This window comes from Muntiacus reevesi, chromosome 3 (assembly GCF_963930625.1).
Source record: "Muntiacus reevesi chromosome 3, mMunRee1.1, whole genome shotgun sequence".
Taxonomy (NCBI): domain Eukaryota; kingdom Metazoa; phylum Chordata; class Mammalia; order Artiodactyla; family Cervidae; genus Muntiacus; species Muntiacus reevesi.
The window spans coordinates 120,026,888-120,039,162 of record NC_089251.1 but is presented as its reverse complement, the minus strand read 5'-3'; the positions used below and the strand labels follow the sequence as shown (position 1 = coordinate 120,039,162).

Genomic DNA, 12,275 nt, shown 5'->3' with positions numbered 1-12,275 from the left:
GATCTGCAAAGTAGCACTGATACACACATATTATTATGTGTAAAATAGATAACTAGTGGGAAGCTGCTATTGTAACACAGGGAGCCCAGCCTGACTCTTTGTGATGACCTAGAGGGGTGGAATGGGAGCGGGAAGGGAGGCTCCAGAGAGAGGGAAGATAAATATATATATATATATAATTTTATATATATAGTAATTATAACTGATTTGTATTGTCATATGGCAGAAACCAACACAATATTGTAAAGCAATTATCTTCCAATTAAAAAATTTTTTTAAATGTGAGTGGAAAATACTCACCTTGCAGTATGAGCAGAGGATGAAATAAAAACATATGAACACTGCTTTAACACAGGAGATGCTCAACAATGAGTTTCTTTTTTTTTTTTTTTTTTGGTTTTTTTGATTATCATCAAACCTGTTTAAACCTATCAAATAGTTGGTGAACCCTAGCTCCAGCAGATGAACTCAATCTAGAGTAAAAGATGCAGCCGGGTTTGGACCTGGATCTGCTATTGATGCACGATGCATCCTTAGGCAAATCACTTCACCCAGCGGTTCTCAGATGTGGACTGTCAGACCTGCACCAATCTGGCCGTATAATAATCACTTGATAAAAATTCAGAGTCCTCTGCCTCCTCCCAGCTAGGCAGCGTTGTTTTCATGCAAGTCTGAGATAAAACCGTGGGTTCTATATTATTCAAAACTTCTGCAGTGATTCCGATCTGTAGCGAGGGCTAGAAAACGCTGTCTTCATCTTTAGAGCCCCAGATGCCTTGATTACCATGCCTGACCACCAATCACCGAATTTTTAAAACAGGGCTTACTTAGGAAACAGTAAGCTGCTATGGCTGTGACTGCGTTGTCATTACTACCCTCTCTATAGGCTCAGAAGAGGAACTCACAGGAACCCCCCTCGCCTGTCTGAAAGCATCCCCAATTCACAGCTCTAGCTGCACCTGCATCAGAAGCAATCGCAAGCTTCAGTTCCTGACGTTTTCCTCTTTTAAATCCCAATGCCAGCTGGGTTGTGATGGAGACGGCTTCCTTGAGTCCTCCTGCTCACGAGTTCAGTACATAAGCCCTGCCAGGTGTCCTTGAACTCTGGCTTTCTCTACCACTGCTTTGCAAAGTAGAAAGACAAGCACCCCATCATTACCCAGTCACTCGCCTCTCTAGAGCAGGGTCTCATAAATCCCCACGAAGACACTCCAGTTCAGACGGGAAGGTCTTCTCTCGGCTCACTGCTATATCTCCTCTCTTTTACCACTTCCCATCTGTGCCTATAATTGGTCCTAGTAACAACTATCACAAGAAGAAACATATATTTCTCCACACTAGTTTTAGAGGGTGAAGATCCCATTTCCTATTGCAAATCTTAAATAGAATAGAACAGGGCTTATAAAACACATGTATGTAGAATGCAGCTCAGTGTTCGTGCAGAGACCTAGAAGAGTTTTCTTTTTGCTTTTCCAAAATCATAGAATGCATTCCCTTCAGTGTTTCCTTCACTTCTCTTCCTCCCTCTTCCCCCTCCCTTTCTTCCTTCCTCTCAACAGTATTTGCAATTCTATAAACTCACTGAAACCATTCTGAACCAAACAGAATACTATTTGTTAGACCTATGGCTCAGAAGGCAAAGAATCTGTCTGCAGTGCAGGAAACCCAGGTTCGACCCCTGGGTCGGGAAGAGCCCCTGGAGAAGGAAATGGCTACCCACTCCAGTATTCTTGCCTGGAGAATCCTGTGGACAGAGGAGCCTGGCAGGGTACAGTACATGGGGTCATAAAGAGTCAGACCCAACTGAGCGACTAACACACATACACTTAAGTTATAGGTGAGTGTCGCCTATAAACCATCTGCTGTGATGAAAGCGATGGAGAAAGAGAGAAAAATAGAGAGATATATGTATATGACAGGTGGTAGGTAGGTAGATAAATAAGCAGACAAATAGGTGTTAGAAGGGAGAGAGAGGGACTGACAGAGACCGAGACAGAGTTCCGGGCCTCTGAATCAGTGTTCCGCTTTCGAGTGTGGAGTGACGCAGGAATTAGAGACACAGGCCTACAGTGCTTGGCTTTCTTAGGGTACGAAAGAGAGTGGCCAGAACTATGCAAAGGAAGCAACGCAAGCCCACTCTAAAGGCAGAGCCCCCACTCAACTCTAGACAAGAATGAAGCAAGAACAGAGGTAAACACTGCCAGAGAGTCAAACTTTCCAGGAAGAGTCTGAAGGCCGGATATTCACATGAAATCTCCTGGGCTTTTGGTGCCTGCTGCAGTTTAAACCTTCTACAAGCACCATGTGGACCAAAGGAAATACATCGGCAAGGCCAAGGTGGCTTACTGGCTGGTCACTTGCAAACCTTCACCTAGATAGTCTCTGTAACACAGGTGCTGGCTGTCATCAGAGTCTGTTGTTCCTTCTTCCCGGGCACTCGGTTGGACCATGTCTCTCCACATTTCTTGGAATTAGGAATGAACTGATGGTTGAGTTCCAGCCAACAGAACATGAGCAGAAAGGATACATGCCTCTTCTTCTTCTTCTTCTTTGTTTTGACTTCTTTTTCTAAAATATTTATTCCTTTTTTGATTTTATTTTAATATTTGTTTATTCACTTATTTGGCCATGCCAGGTCCCAGCTGCAGAACATGGCATCCTCGATCCTCATCACGGTCCGTGGGACCCACCAGTAGCAGCATGTCTGGGATCCAGCTCCCCGACCAGGGACTGAACTCAGGCCCCCTGCACTGGGAGCACGGAGCCCCAGCCACTGGACCACCAGGGAAGTCTCCTGACACGTGCCTCTTACAAGCAAAGACCCTAAAGAAGCAGCTGTGTCTCTTTGTGCTATCTTTCCACTTCTACAAACAACAAAAGCCCTAAGGGCAGTGGGACCCAAGCATGGAAGAGGCCTGGGTCCCTGAATCACCACATGGAAGAGAGCCGCTAACTGTCCAGGAACACGGCTTTGGACCGTGAGCTGGAAAAACAAACATCGACAGTGTTTTATACATTTTCTATTTTAGGGCTTTTCGTCACTGCATCCTAACCTGACGTGGGCTTTCCTGATGGCTCAGACAGTAAAGAATTCACCTGCAGTGTAAGAAACAGGGGTTCGATCCCTGAGTCAGGAAGATCCCCTGGAGTAGGAAATGGTAACCCACTCCAGTATTCTTGCCTGGTGAATTCCATGGACATGTGAGCCTAGTGAGCTACAGTCCATGGGGTCGCAGAGAATCGGATGTGACTAAATGACTAACACACACATACACAGCCTAACTTTACAGTCTCTAGGATTCTTCACCTTTAACTTGGAAAAACAACGATCCTTTATTCTCCTTGAAATGGCCTACTTCTTCTGTCCCTTCAACTGTGAGTGGAATGCTTTCATTTTTCCCTCCCAGACACACTTGTCTTTAATTCTGATTTATGCTAGGTCGTCCGTGACTATTCAGATGAGTTCAGTTTTTATTTATCAATTGCTTAAGGGCAAAAGTTATGACTTTTCCAGAACTCTCAGAATCAGATCAGATTTAAAAACAGGATTATCATAACATTTCTATTAAGGAAAAGTTGCTATAGAGCAAAATGTACAAACATCCTGAAAATCTTCTCATGTTAACACTTTTTTTCCAAGCCATAAAATATTTCCCAAGAATAAAGTGATACTTTTTATAGAGCCTCCTTCCCTAAATTTTTGTTTATTGCCCTTTCTTTCACTTGAGATGACACCACCTCAGAAAGTCTAGTATCAGAAAGGGAATAAATTATCTTTTTAAAAATGTTTCAAATATGGGCTTCCCTATTGGCTCAGAAGGTAAGAATCCGCCTGCAATGAGGGAAGACCTGGATTCTATCCCTGGGTCAGGAAGATCCCTTGGAGAAGGGAATGGCAACCCACTCCAGTATTCGTGCCTGTAGAATTCCACGGACAGAGAAGCGTGGCAGGCTACAGTCCATGAGGTCCAAGAGGGTCAGACACTACTGAGCAACTAACACTTTCAGTTTCACACTTTCAAACATAGAAAGAGATTGGGAAAATAGACATTGATAGATTAGAAGGAAGAGTTTGCCAAAAAAAAAAAACTCAGAGTGGGGAAGTCAGAAGGCTTCAAGGTACTTTTAACAACACCTTTTGCTACATCAGGTCAGTCGCTCAGTCGTGTCTGACTCTTTGCAACCCCATGAACCACAGCATGCCAGGCCTCCCTGTCCATCACCAACTCCCAGAGTCTACTCAAACCCATGTCCATTGAGTCAGTGATGCCATCCAATCATCTTATCCTCTGTTGTCCACTTCTCCTCCTGCCCTCAATCTTCCCCAGCATCAGAGTCTTTTCAAATGAGTCAGCTCTTCGCATCAGGTGGCCAAAGTATTGGAGTTTCAGCTTCAGCATCAGTCCTTCCAGTGAACACCCAGGACTGATCTCCTTTAGGATGGACTGGTTGGATCTCCTTGCAGTCCAAGGAACTCTGAAGAGTCTTCTCCAACACCACAATTCAAAAGCATCAATTCTTCAGCATTCAGCTTTCTTTATAGTCCAACTCTCACATCCATACATGACCACTGGAAAAACCACAGCCTTAACCAGATGGACCTTTGTTGACAAAGTAATGTCTCTGCTTTTAATATGCTGTCTAGGGTGGTCATAACTTTCCTTCCAAGGAGTAAGCATCTTTTAATTTCATGGCTGCAGTCAACATCTGCAGTGATTTTAAGTAAAATTCAAAGAATGCTGCTTTTTGTCTTACAGTTTTATTTACGTACAGATAATTTGTTGGGAAAGTGAGAAAAAATGGCTGGACACCATGCGCCAATATGGCGCTAGAAGACAGCAGTGAACCAAACCATGGTAGGTCAGGAAATAAGATCCATCCTTCCATACAGACTTTGTATCTGCCAGGCAGTCCCCTCCGGCAGGGCATCTAAAGGCTTTGGTGAAAACAGTTAAAGAGGATTAATAACTTTTTCCATTTATTTTCAGCCAATAAGATTTAATTAAGTATATTTTAATTAAAATTTAATCATGCTTTTTGTGGTCACAGACAGCCTTTGCTGAAAATTTCATTAACTAGTATTTTCTAAAACCCCTTTCCAAATAAGACTGCCAATAATGAGTTGCTTATTGTGGTGATATTGTATTCTCTCCTCAAAAGTAGGGTAAGCAATTGGGAGAGTAGTGATAGGATTATATAAAAGAGATTATACAACCAAATGTGGTTTGGGGAAAAGTCATCCATAATTCTGAGGGTTAAGCAGAGGAGCATTTTGTAGATTCAAAATTACAGTAACACTCCATTCATGTAAGTACTCAGAAATGAGGTTTCTGCATAATCAAATGTCTGTATTTCTTCCGCCCTTCACTCATTTAGTCATTCAATACATTTATGAGAACAGTGGTCTAAATACCAGGCTGATGTTTCCAAGTGCCAAGTGTAATAACTGTGGTGATCAAAACATCTTTACTTGCATACTTGAGATTTTCTTAAAATATGTAAGTAAAATGTAATTGTTTATTGATTATGTTTACTTCTGATATGGACATAAATGGCACTACTCAGCTTAAGTAGAGAAATGCACTCATGGGTTATTGAGAAATGTATGATTCTCTGTTCCAAAGCACATCCTTATCCTTACTCGAGCTAACTTGTTTCTGACTCTCTCGAAATCCCAAGGACTGTAGCCTGCCAGGCTCCAATGTCCATGTAATTTTCCAAGCAAGAATACTGGAGTGGGTTGCCATTTCCGACTCCAGAGGATGTTCCCGACACAAGAATCAAACCTGCATCTCTTGCGTCTCCTGCATTGGCAGGCGGATTCTTTCCCACTGCGCCGCCAGGGAAGCCCCTAAGCCACGTGGTACCAAGGTATATTTTCAATATGCACGTCTATGCTAACACTTCCACAGAGTATGATGCATGGGCTTCGAGGCAGCAGGCCACTGGGCTTTCTCACATGCTTCTGGCCACACCCCCCAGTAGGGTTTGGGATGGGTGAGGTTGTCAGAAAAGTAACTTTTTAAGGAGAGCACAGTAGGCAGCTTTATTCACACCTTCCAACAGCATCGGAATGAAATGTGGACCCTATTACCATATTTTGGTTAATCAGAATTTTTAAGAAAATTGTACATTGTAATAAAATGAAAATCTTTCTCAGCCTGAGGTTGAATACAATTTTAAAAAAAAAAAATGAAGATTTCTCTAACAAGTAAGAAACTTAGGGAGTTTCAAGGTCACACTTTTGAACCAATTTTAATTTTAGTTTCTGAAATACAGAAGGTGTCTGATTAGCTTAGTGTGTAACAACCTGAGAAGAACCAAATCTGTGGATTTTTTGGGTTTTTTTTTAATATGAAGAAATGTTTATCCAACTGTGTTTCATTAACTCATTAATTCAATTTCTACTGTAAATATTATAGAAGGAAAAAAAAGTAAAAAAAAAAAAAAAAGGATTCCACTGCTATGGGTCCAACCAAGGTCCCTGAGCTCCCGAACCCACAAGGCAGGGCTATGACAACGCTGGGATGAAATACTGCAGGGAAACATCTTCATGGAGCAGGTCAAAGTGAACAATCTTGTTCTTCACAATATTGCAAGTGGCCTTTGTAGGATTTACTTGTTGTCCAGCAAGGAACTGGAGGAGCTTCCTAATGTCTATGTGCCCTTCAGCCATTTGTTCTGAGTTTCTATCTTGAGAAGCATTTTCGGAAGCTAATGGAGGATTTCCAAGATCTTTAAAGTGAGTTGTAACACACATTAGCCCAGTTTCTATTTTCAAGTTCAATTCTCCATTTAGGCTTGCTTCAATAATAAGGTGATTACTGATGTTTTTCATCTTCTCCACAACGCTCTTCATAGTCTTCAAGACTGGTAAATAAATACTAACGTCAGCATCTGGGACCCTCAGCTCTTGTAAGTCCTTCCATAGTTTTCTAGGAATAACCTTCACAGGGATGTCATGTGTCACAACACGACTACTGCTTGACATGGATAACAGTTCTATACAAATTGTAAGGCACGGAAAGTGTTTATTAGTCAACTTAATTTTCAAAGCTCTGGCATTCTGGGCAGTTTTCAAGGCTCGAGATAAATTTTCCGATGTGAGCTCTAAATAAATCTTATTGTTTTCTGCGGGGACACCTTCCATTTGAAATTCGCTGAAGAAGTTCTCCTGTTCCAGCTTATACCACATGCTCACCCCTCCATTGGCCACTTTGTCAGAGAGGACGAAGTTCAACTTATCCCGGCTGATGCGCAGAGTGCAGGTTTTGGCAAGCTTGGCTATCACGTTACTAACTCCGGGAGGCTTTTTAATGCCGCTGGCGTCAAGCCGGCCTCCCAACAACGCACGAAGTGGTTTAGACAGGCGGTATCCACGATCTTGGCCCGAAATTTCATGGCTCGACGCGCGGGGAGCCCGCCCACAGCAGACTCGGGAGAGTCCCGCCTTAATCAACCGGGGGGAAACTCCCCAAATCTGTGTTTTAAAGCCAGGCCTTTATCACAATCTCTTTTTCTTAGAATTAGCATTTTATGGGGGAAAAAATAGAAAACAAAGAGGAAATATCAAAAGTTCTACCTAGTTGGTTTTTCTTTTCCTGTATCACTGTGCTTCCTAAGTTATGTTTAAAACAGATTGGTCCTCAATGCCCTTGACTCAGGTGTCCAGAAGTTTCTTTTGGAGAAATTTATAATTCCCTTTCAAAAGGCAATTTTTTGAAGTTCACCTAGAGATTGAGTAGTCAGCCATCACAGAAAGATGTTTTATCGCTGTCACATGCTGTGTGGCTCCTTTATTTTTTCCTCCTCTGTCCAAAGAAACACAGCCCAGGTTCCCATATGGCAGAAAGGTAATTCCCGGGGAAGCATCACTAAGAACTGGAGGCAAGCAAGCCTTACGCAGCTCTCTGAGTTCTACCTAAAGCTGGAAAGAGGGCTAAACTTGGAGAAGTGTGCTTTCCAACAGGCTAGGTTATATCTATTTCCATGCAAAGATGACCCTGTAAAAATGCAAACAGGAACAGGCCACAGAGATATTCCAGAATGTTTCTCTTCCAAGGACTGGACCTCAGGGCTACTGCTGTCATTGAAAGTTTATTAAGCAGAGTGGGGGGACTTCCCTGGTGACTCAGCAGTAAAGAATCCACCTCAGTTCAGGAGACGAAGGAGACACAGGTTCAATCCCTGGGTCGGGAAGATCCCCTAGAAAAGGAAATGGTGACCCACTCCAGTGTTCTTGCTCAGAGAATGAATCCCATGGACAGAGGATACAGCCCATAGGGTCGCAAAGAGTCAGACCTGACTGAATTGATTGAGCACGCATGCAAGCAGAATGGGGGTGCACGTGCATTTGGCCAAAAACCATGTGGGACATTTTACAGGCTTTTGCCCATTTACTTTTCACATAAACCTTGCTCAGTTCAGTTCAGTTCAGTCACTCAGTCGTGTCCGACTCTTTGCGACCCCATGAATCACAGCACACCAGGCCTCCCCGTCCATCACCAACTCCCGGAGTTTACTCAAACTCATGTCCATTGAGTCGGTGATGCCATCCAACCATCTCATCCTCTGTTGTCTCCTTCTCCTTCTGCCTTCAATCTTTCTCAGCATCAGGGTCTTTTCAAATGAGTCAGCTCTTCGCATCGGGTGGCCAAAGTATTGGAGTTTCAGCTTCATCATCAGTCCTTCCAATGAACACCCAGGACTGAGCTCCTTTAGGATGGACTGGTTGGATCTCCTTGCAGTCCAAGGGACTCTCAAGAGTCTTCTCCCACACCACAGTTCAAAAGCATCAATTCTTTGGTGCTCAGCTTTCTTTATAGTCAACTCTCACATCCATACATGACCACTGGAAAAACCATAGCCTTGACTAGATGGACCTTTGTTGACAAAGTAATGTCTCTGCTTTTTAATATGCTATCTAGGTTGGTCATAACTTTCCTTCCAAGGAGTAAGCGTCTTTTAATTTCATGGCTGCAGTCACCATCTGCAGTCATTTTGGAGCCCAACAAAATAAAGTCTGATAGTGTTTCCACTGTTTCCCCATCTATTTCCCATGAAGTGATGGGACCAGATGCCATGATCTTAGTTTTCTGAATGTTGAACTTTAAGCCAACTTTTTCACTCTCCTCTTTCACTTTCATCAAGAGGCTCTTTAGTTCTTCTTCACTTTCTGCCATAAGGGTGGTGTCATCTGCATATCTCAGGTTGTTGATATTTCTCCCGGCAATCTTGATTCCAGCTAGTGCTTCTTCCAGCCCAGCGTTTCTCATGATGTACTCTGCATAGAAGTTAAATAAGCAGGGTGACAATATACAGTCTTGACGTACTCCTCTTCCTATTTCAGGTAATATAATTTTTTTGCTGTTGTTGTTTACATATGAGAAAACAGTTACTGATCTGATTCAAAGTAGAGCAAGGCAAGTGAGACAGAAGCAAGATGTCTAACCTCCACATCCCAGCCATTCTCCTTGCCTGTGTGTCTCAGTTGACCCACCAGTAAACACACATCTCCCCTCACCCCTGTCCCATGACCCTGAGCTCCTTGCCCAAACTCACTCTCAAGTCTAATTCCCTTTGTAACCAACAACATAAATTAATGATGCCAGGGGAAGAGATTAAGTACCTACTCTGTGGTTCTTCAAATAAAGAAGTTAACCGAGGAGACTAGAGGGAGAGAGAAAAATGCACATGAGGGAAGGAGCAGGTAAGAGCTGGACTCCATCCAGTCCAGGCTCTGTGACTCACCGACTTCGTAACTTTGGACAAGAAAACCGACCCCCTCCAAGCCTCTACTCTTCATGGGAAAAATGCCCAGGTTCCAGGATATCTGCGAGAACTGAGTGAAATGAATAAGCCAAGCCAGGGGGACCAACATACCCAGGGCAGCCTCCACCCCACACTCAACACCTGACCCAGGCACAGTCCTCACTCAGCTCGTCAGGCTCCCAGGCCATCTCAAGGGATATGTCTGTCTACAGCACCCATCCACCTCCAGCCTTGGTGTTTTTTAATTAGAAAAATTAAATTCAGAGGATGAGAGCCAAACACAAAGAAAAAACTTAAAATTCAGAAAGGCAGAGAAAGTGTTGATTCAGGGAAAGGCAATTTCCCATCTTAAGCTCCAGGGTTCCTCGAAAGAATAACAAATCACTCACAATTGTCCTCCAACCAGTTTCTCAATCAACTAACATGTTGACTGACATAGTTCATTTTATGGGCAGCCACTCCCTCCCAAATTATACAAGTCATATGTCCCCAGACCTCTCAGAGGTAGACATTATATCTTCTTTCCATTCTTGGTCCTCAATACAACACATTCTTGACACTACCAAATACAGAACATATGTGATTTTTATCAGTGGGGGGTAAAAAAAAAAACTGTAAGTCATGTAATGTGCCAATCACTTAAGCTAGCCAAAGAATTTTGGTCAAAAAAATCAAGCCAGTAAAATTACTGTCAAACACCACAACAGCTATATACAACCTTAAGCCACGTAAGATTTAATAAAGAGTAAGGGTTTCCCCAGTGACTCAAGCAGTAAAGAATCCACCTGCAACGCAGGAGACCCAGGTTTGATCCCTGGGCTGGGAAGATCCCCTGGAGGAGGAAATGGCAACCCACTCCAGTATTCTTGCCTGGAAAAATCCCATGAACAGAGGAGCCTGGCGGGCTACAGTCCATGGGGTCAGACACGCCTGAGCAACTAACACACATACAAACATACCAGAAAGGCAGATATTTAAGTATCAAATTTTGTACTGGGTGTGATATTCCATTTTATTCTGTTCAACCATTTGAAAGGTAAGAAAACTGAAAATAAAGGGGAGGTAGACATGCCTATAAATATAAAAGGAAACAATAATGTCTGATGTGATGATGACTATTTTCCAGACTTCCTTCTAAGTGTTTTAAAAGTGTCACAGCTTGCAGTTGGTATTATTATTTTCCAGCATTATTTAGATATAATTAATAGCCCCATTTCACAGATGCAGAACAGAGACTAAAAGAGGCTAAATAATCTGCCCAGTGACATATCTCTAGCAGCTGGTAACGCCAAGTCAAACCCAATTCGTCAGACTCGGAGTCCACTTTCATGACCATTGCTCTTGACTGAGAACCCACAGAGTGGATTCCTCCCAGGGGACAAGCTAGGTGTTCTCACACCCCAACCAATCCTGTGGCAGAGAGCCCGGTGAGCCCTCAGGACAAATCATTCAAAAGGCAATCACTTCTTAAGAAGTAAGTGTATCCTAAGGCTACGGAAAGCTGAGTCTTCAGCTGTGTCCCACTCTTTTCAATCCTTTGGACTGTAGCCCACCAGGCTCCTCTGTCCATGGGATTTTCCAGGCAAGTATACTGGAATGGATTGCCATTTCCTCCTGGAGGAGAAGATCTTCCCAACACAGGAATCAAATCCAGAATCGAACCCCATGTCTCCTGCATTGCAGGCAGATTCTTAACCTGCTGAGCCTTGGAAGCCTTGGTCAACTGAAAAAAAAAATCTACAAGTATTTAGAGTCTTTAAAAAAAAATACAATTCTAGGACCAAATATGAGGAAGGATTCAGGCATTATTAGAAAATGACTGGGGCTTCCCAGGTATTACAAGTGGTAAGGAACCTGCCTGCCAGTATAGGAAGCATAAGAGATGTGGGTTCGATCCCTAGGTTGGGAAGATTCCCTAGAGGAAGGCATGGTAACCCACTCCAGTATTCTTGCCTGGAGAATCCCTTAGATAGAGGAGCCTGGCGGGCTACAGTCCATGGAGTTGCAGAGAGTCAGACACGACTGAAGCGACTTAGCATACAGAGAATGACTGAGAAGGAATGGAGGACTTTTTCTTAGTTTTCCAGTAAAGATACCCACATGCTCAGTGTAAAAAAGGAAACTGAATTAACACAGAAGGGCAGATAGAGAAATATAAAAGACCCCACCCCCCTTCTCTGAACTTTAATGTCAAATCCCAATCACTATCAGCAGGGTTTTTACTGTTTTCTTATATTTTGTGTTTTCTTTTGGAGCTCTTTGCAGAAATGTTCAAAGCAGTTAAAACATAAGAAGATTTTCCTTTTCTGTTTCTTTTTTATATAAATGTGATAATTGAACTGAACTATTTTATAGCTTACTTTTTTTCTCTGACTATATAGTGAACATGTTCCCATAACAGCAACACGCAGCACATCCAATCACTCTCTGTCCTTCCCTCTCACTCTCTTCACCTCTCCTCCCTCCCTCCCTCTCTCTTTCTCTTCCTCCTGTTCTCTTTTATT

At 42.9% G+C, this 12,275-nt stretch overlaps 2 protein-coding genes across 3 annotated transcripts in view; both read right to left on the bottom strand.

Annotated features, from left to right (window-relative positions):
- Positions 1-12,275, bottom strand: part of PID1 (phosphotyrosine interaction domain containing 1) — a 251,565-nt gene that overhangs the window by 183,073 nt on the left and 56,217 nt on the right. The window lies entirely within an intron of this gene.
- LOC136163178 (checkpoint protein HUS1-like) lies at positions 6,373-7,401 on the bottom strand. The gene is made up of 2 exons (XM_065927619.1): positions 7,347-7,401; positions 6,373-7,299 (listed from the first exon to the last, which is right to left on the bottom strand). The coding sequence occupies exons 1-2, from the start codon at positions 7,399-7,401 to the stop codon at positions 6,512-6,514; spliced, it is 843 nt and encodes a 280-aa protein (XP_065783691.1). The 3' UTR covers positions 6,373-6,511.

Excerpts from the sequence above, each read along its gene's own strand:
- LOC136163178 (XM_065927619.1), bottom strand. The coding sequence starts at position 7,401 with ATGAAATTTCGGGCCAAGATCGTGGATACCGCCTGTCTAAACCACTTC. Across the intron at positions 7,300-7,346 it reads TCTAAACCACTTCGTGCGTT|TTAGTAACGTGATAGCCAAG; the intron begins GTTGGGAGGCCG and ends AGCCTCCCGGAG.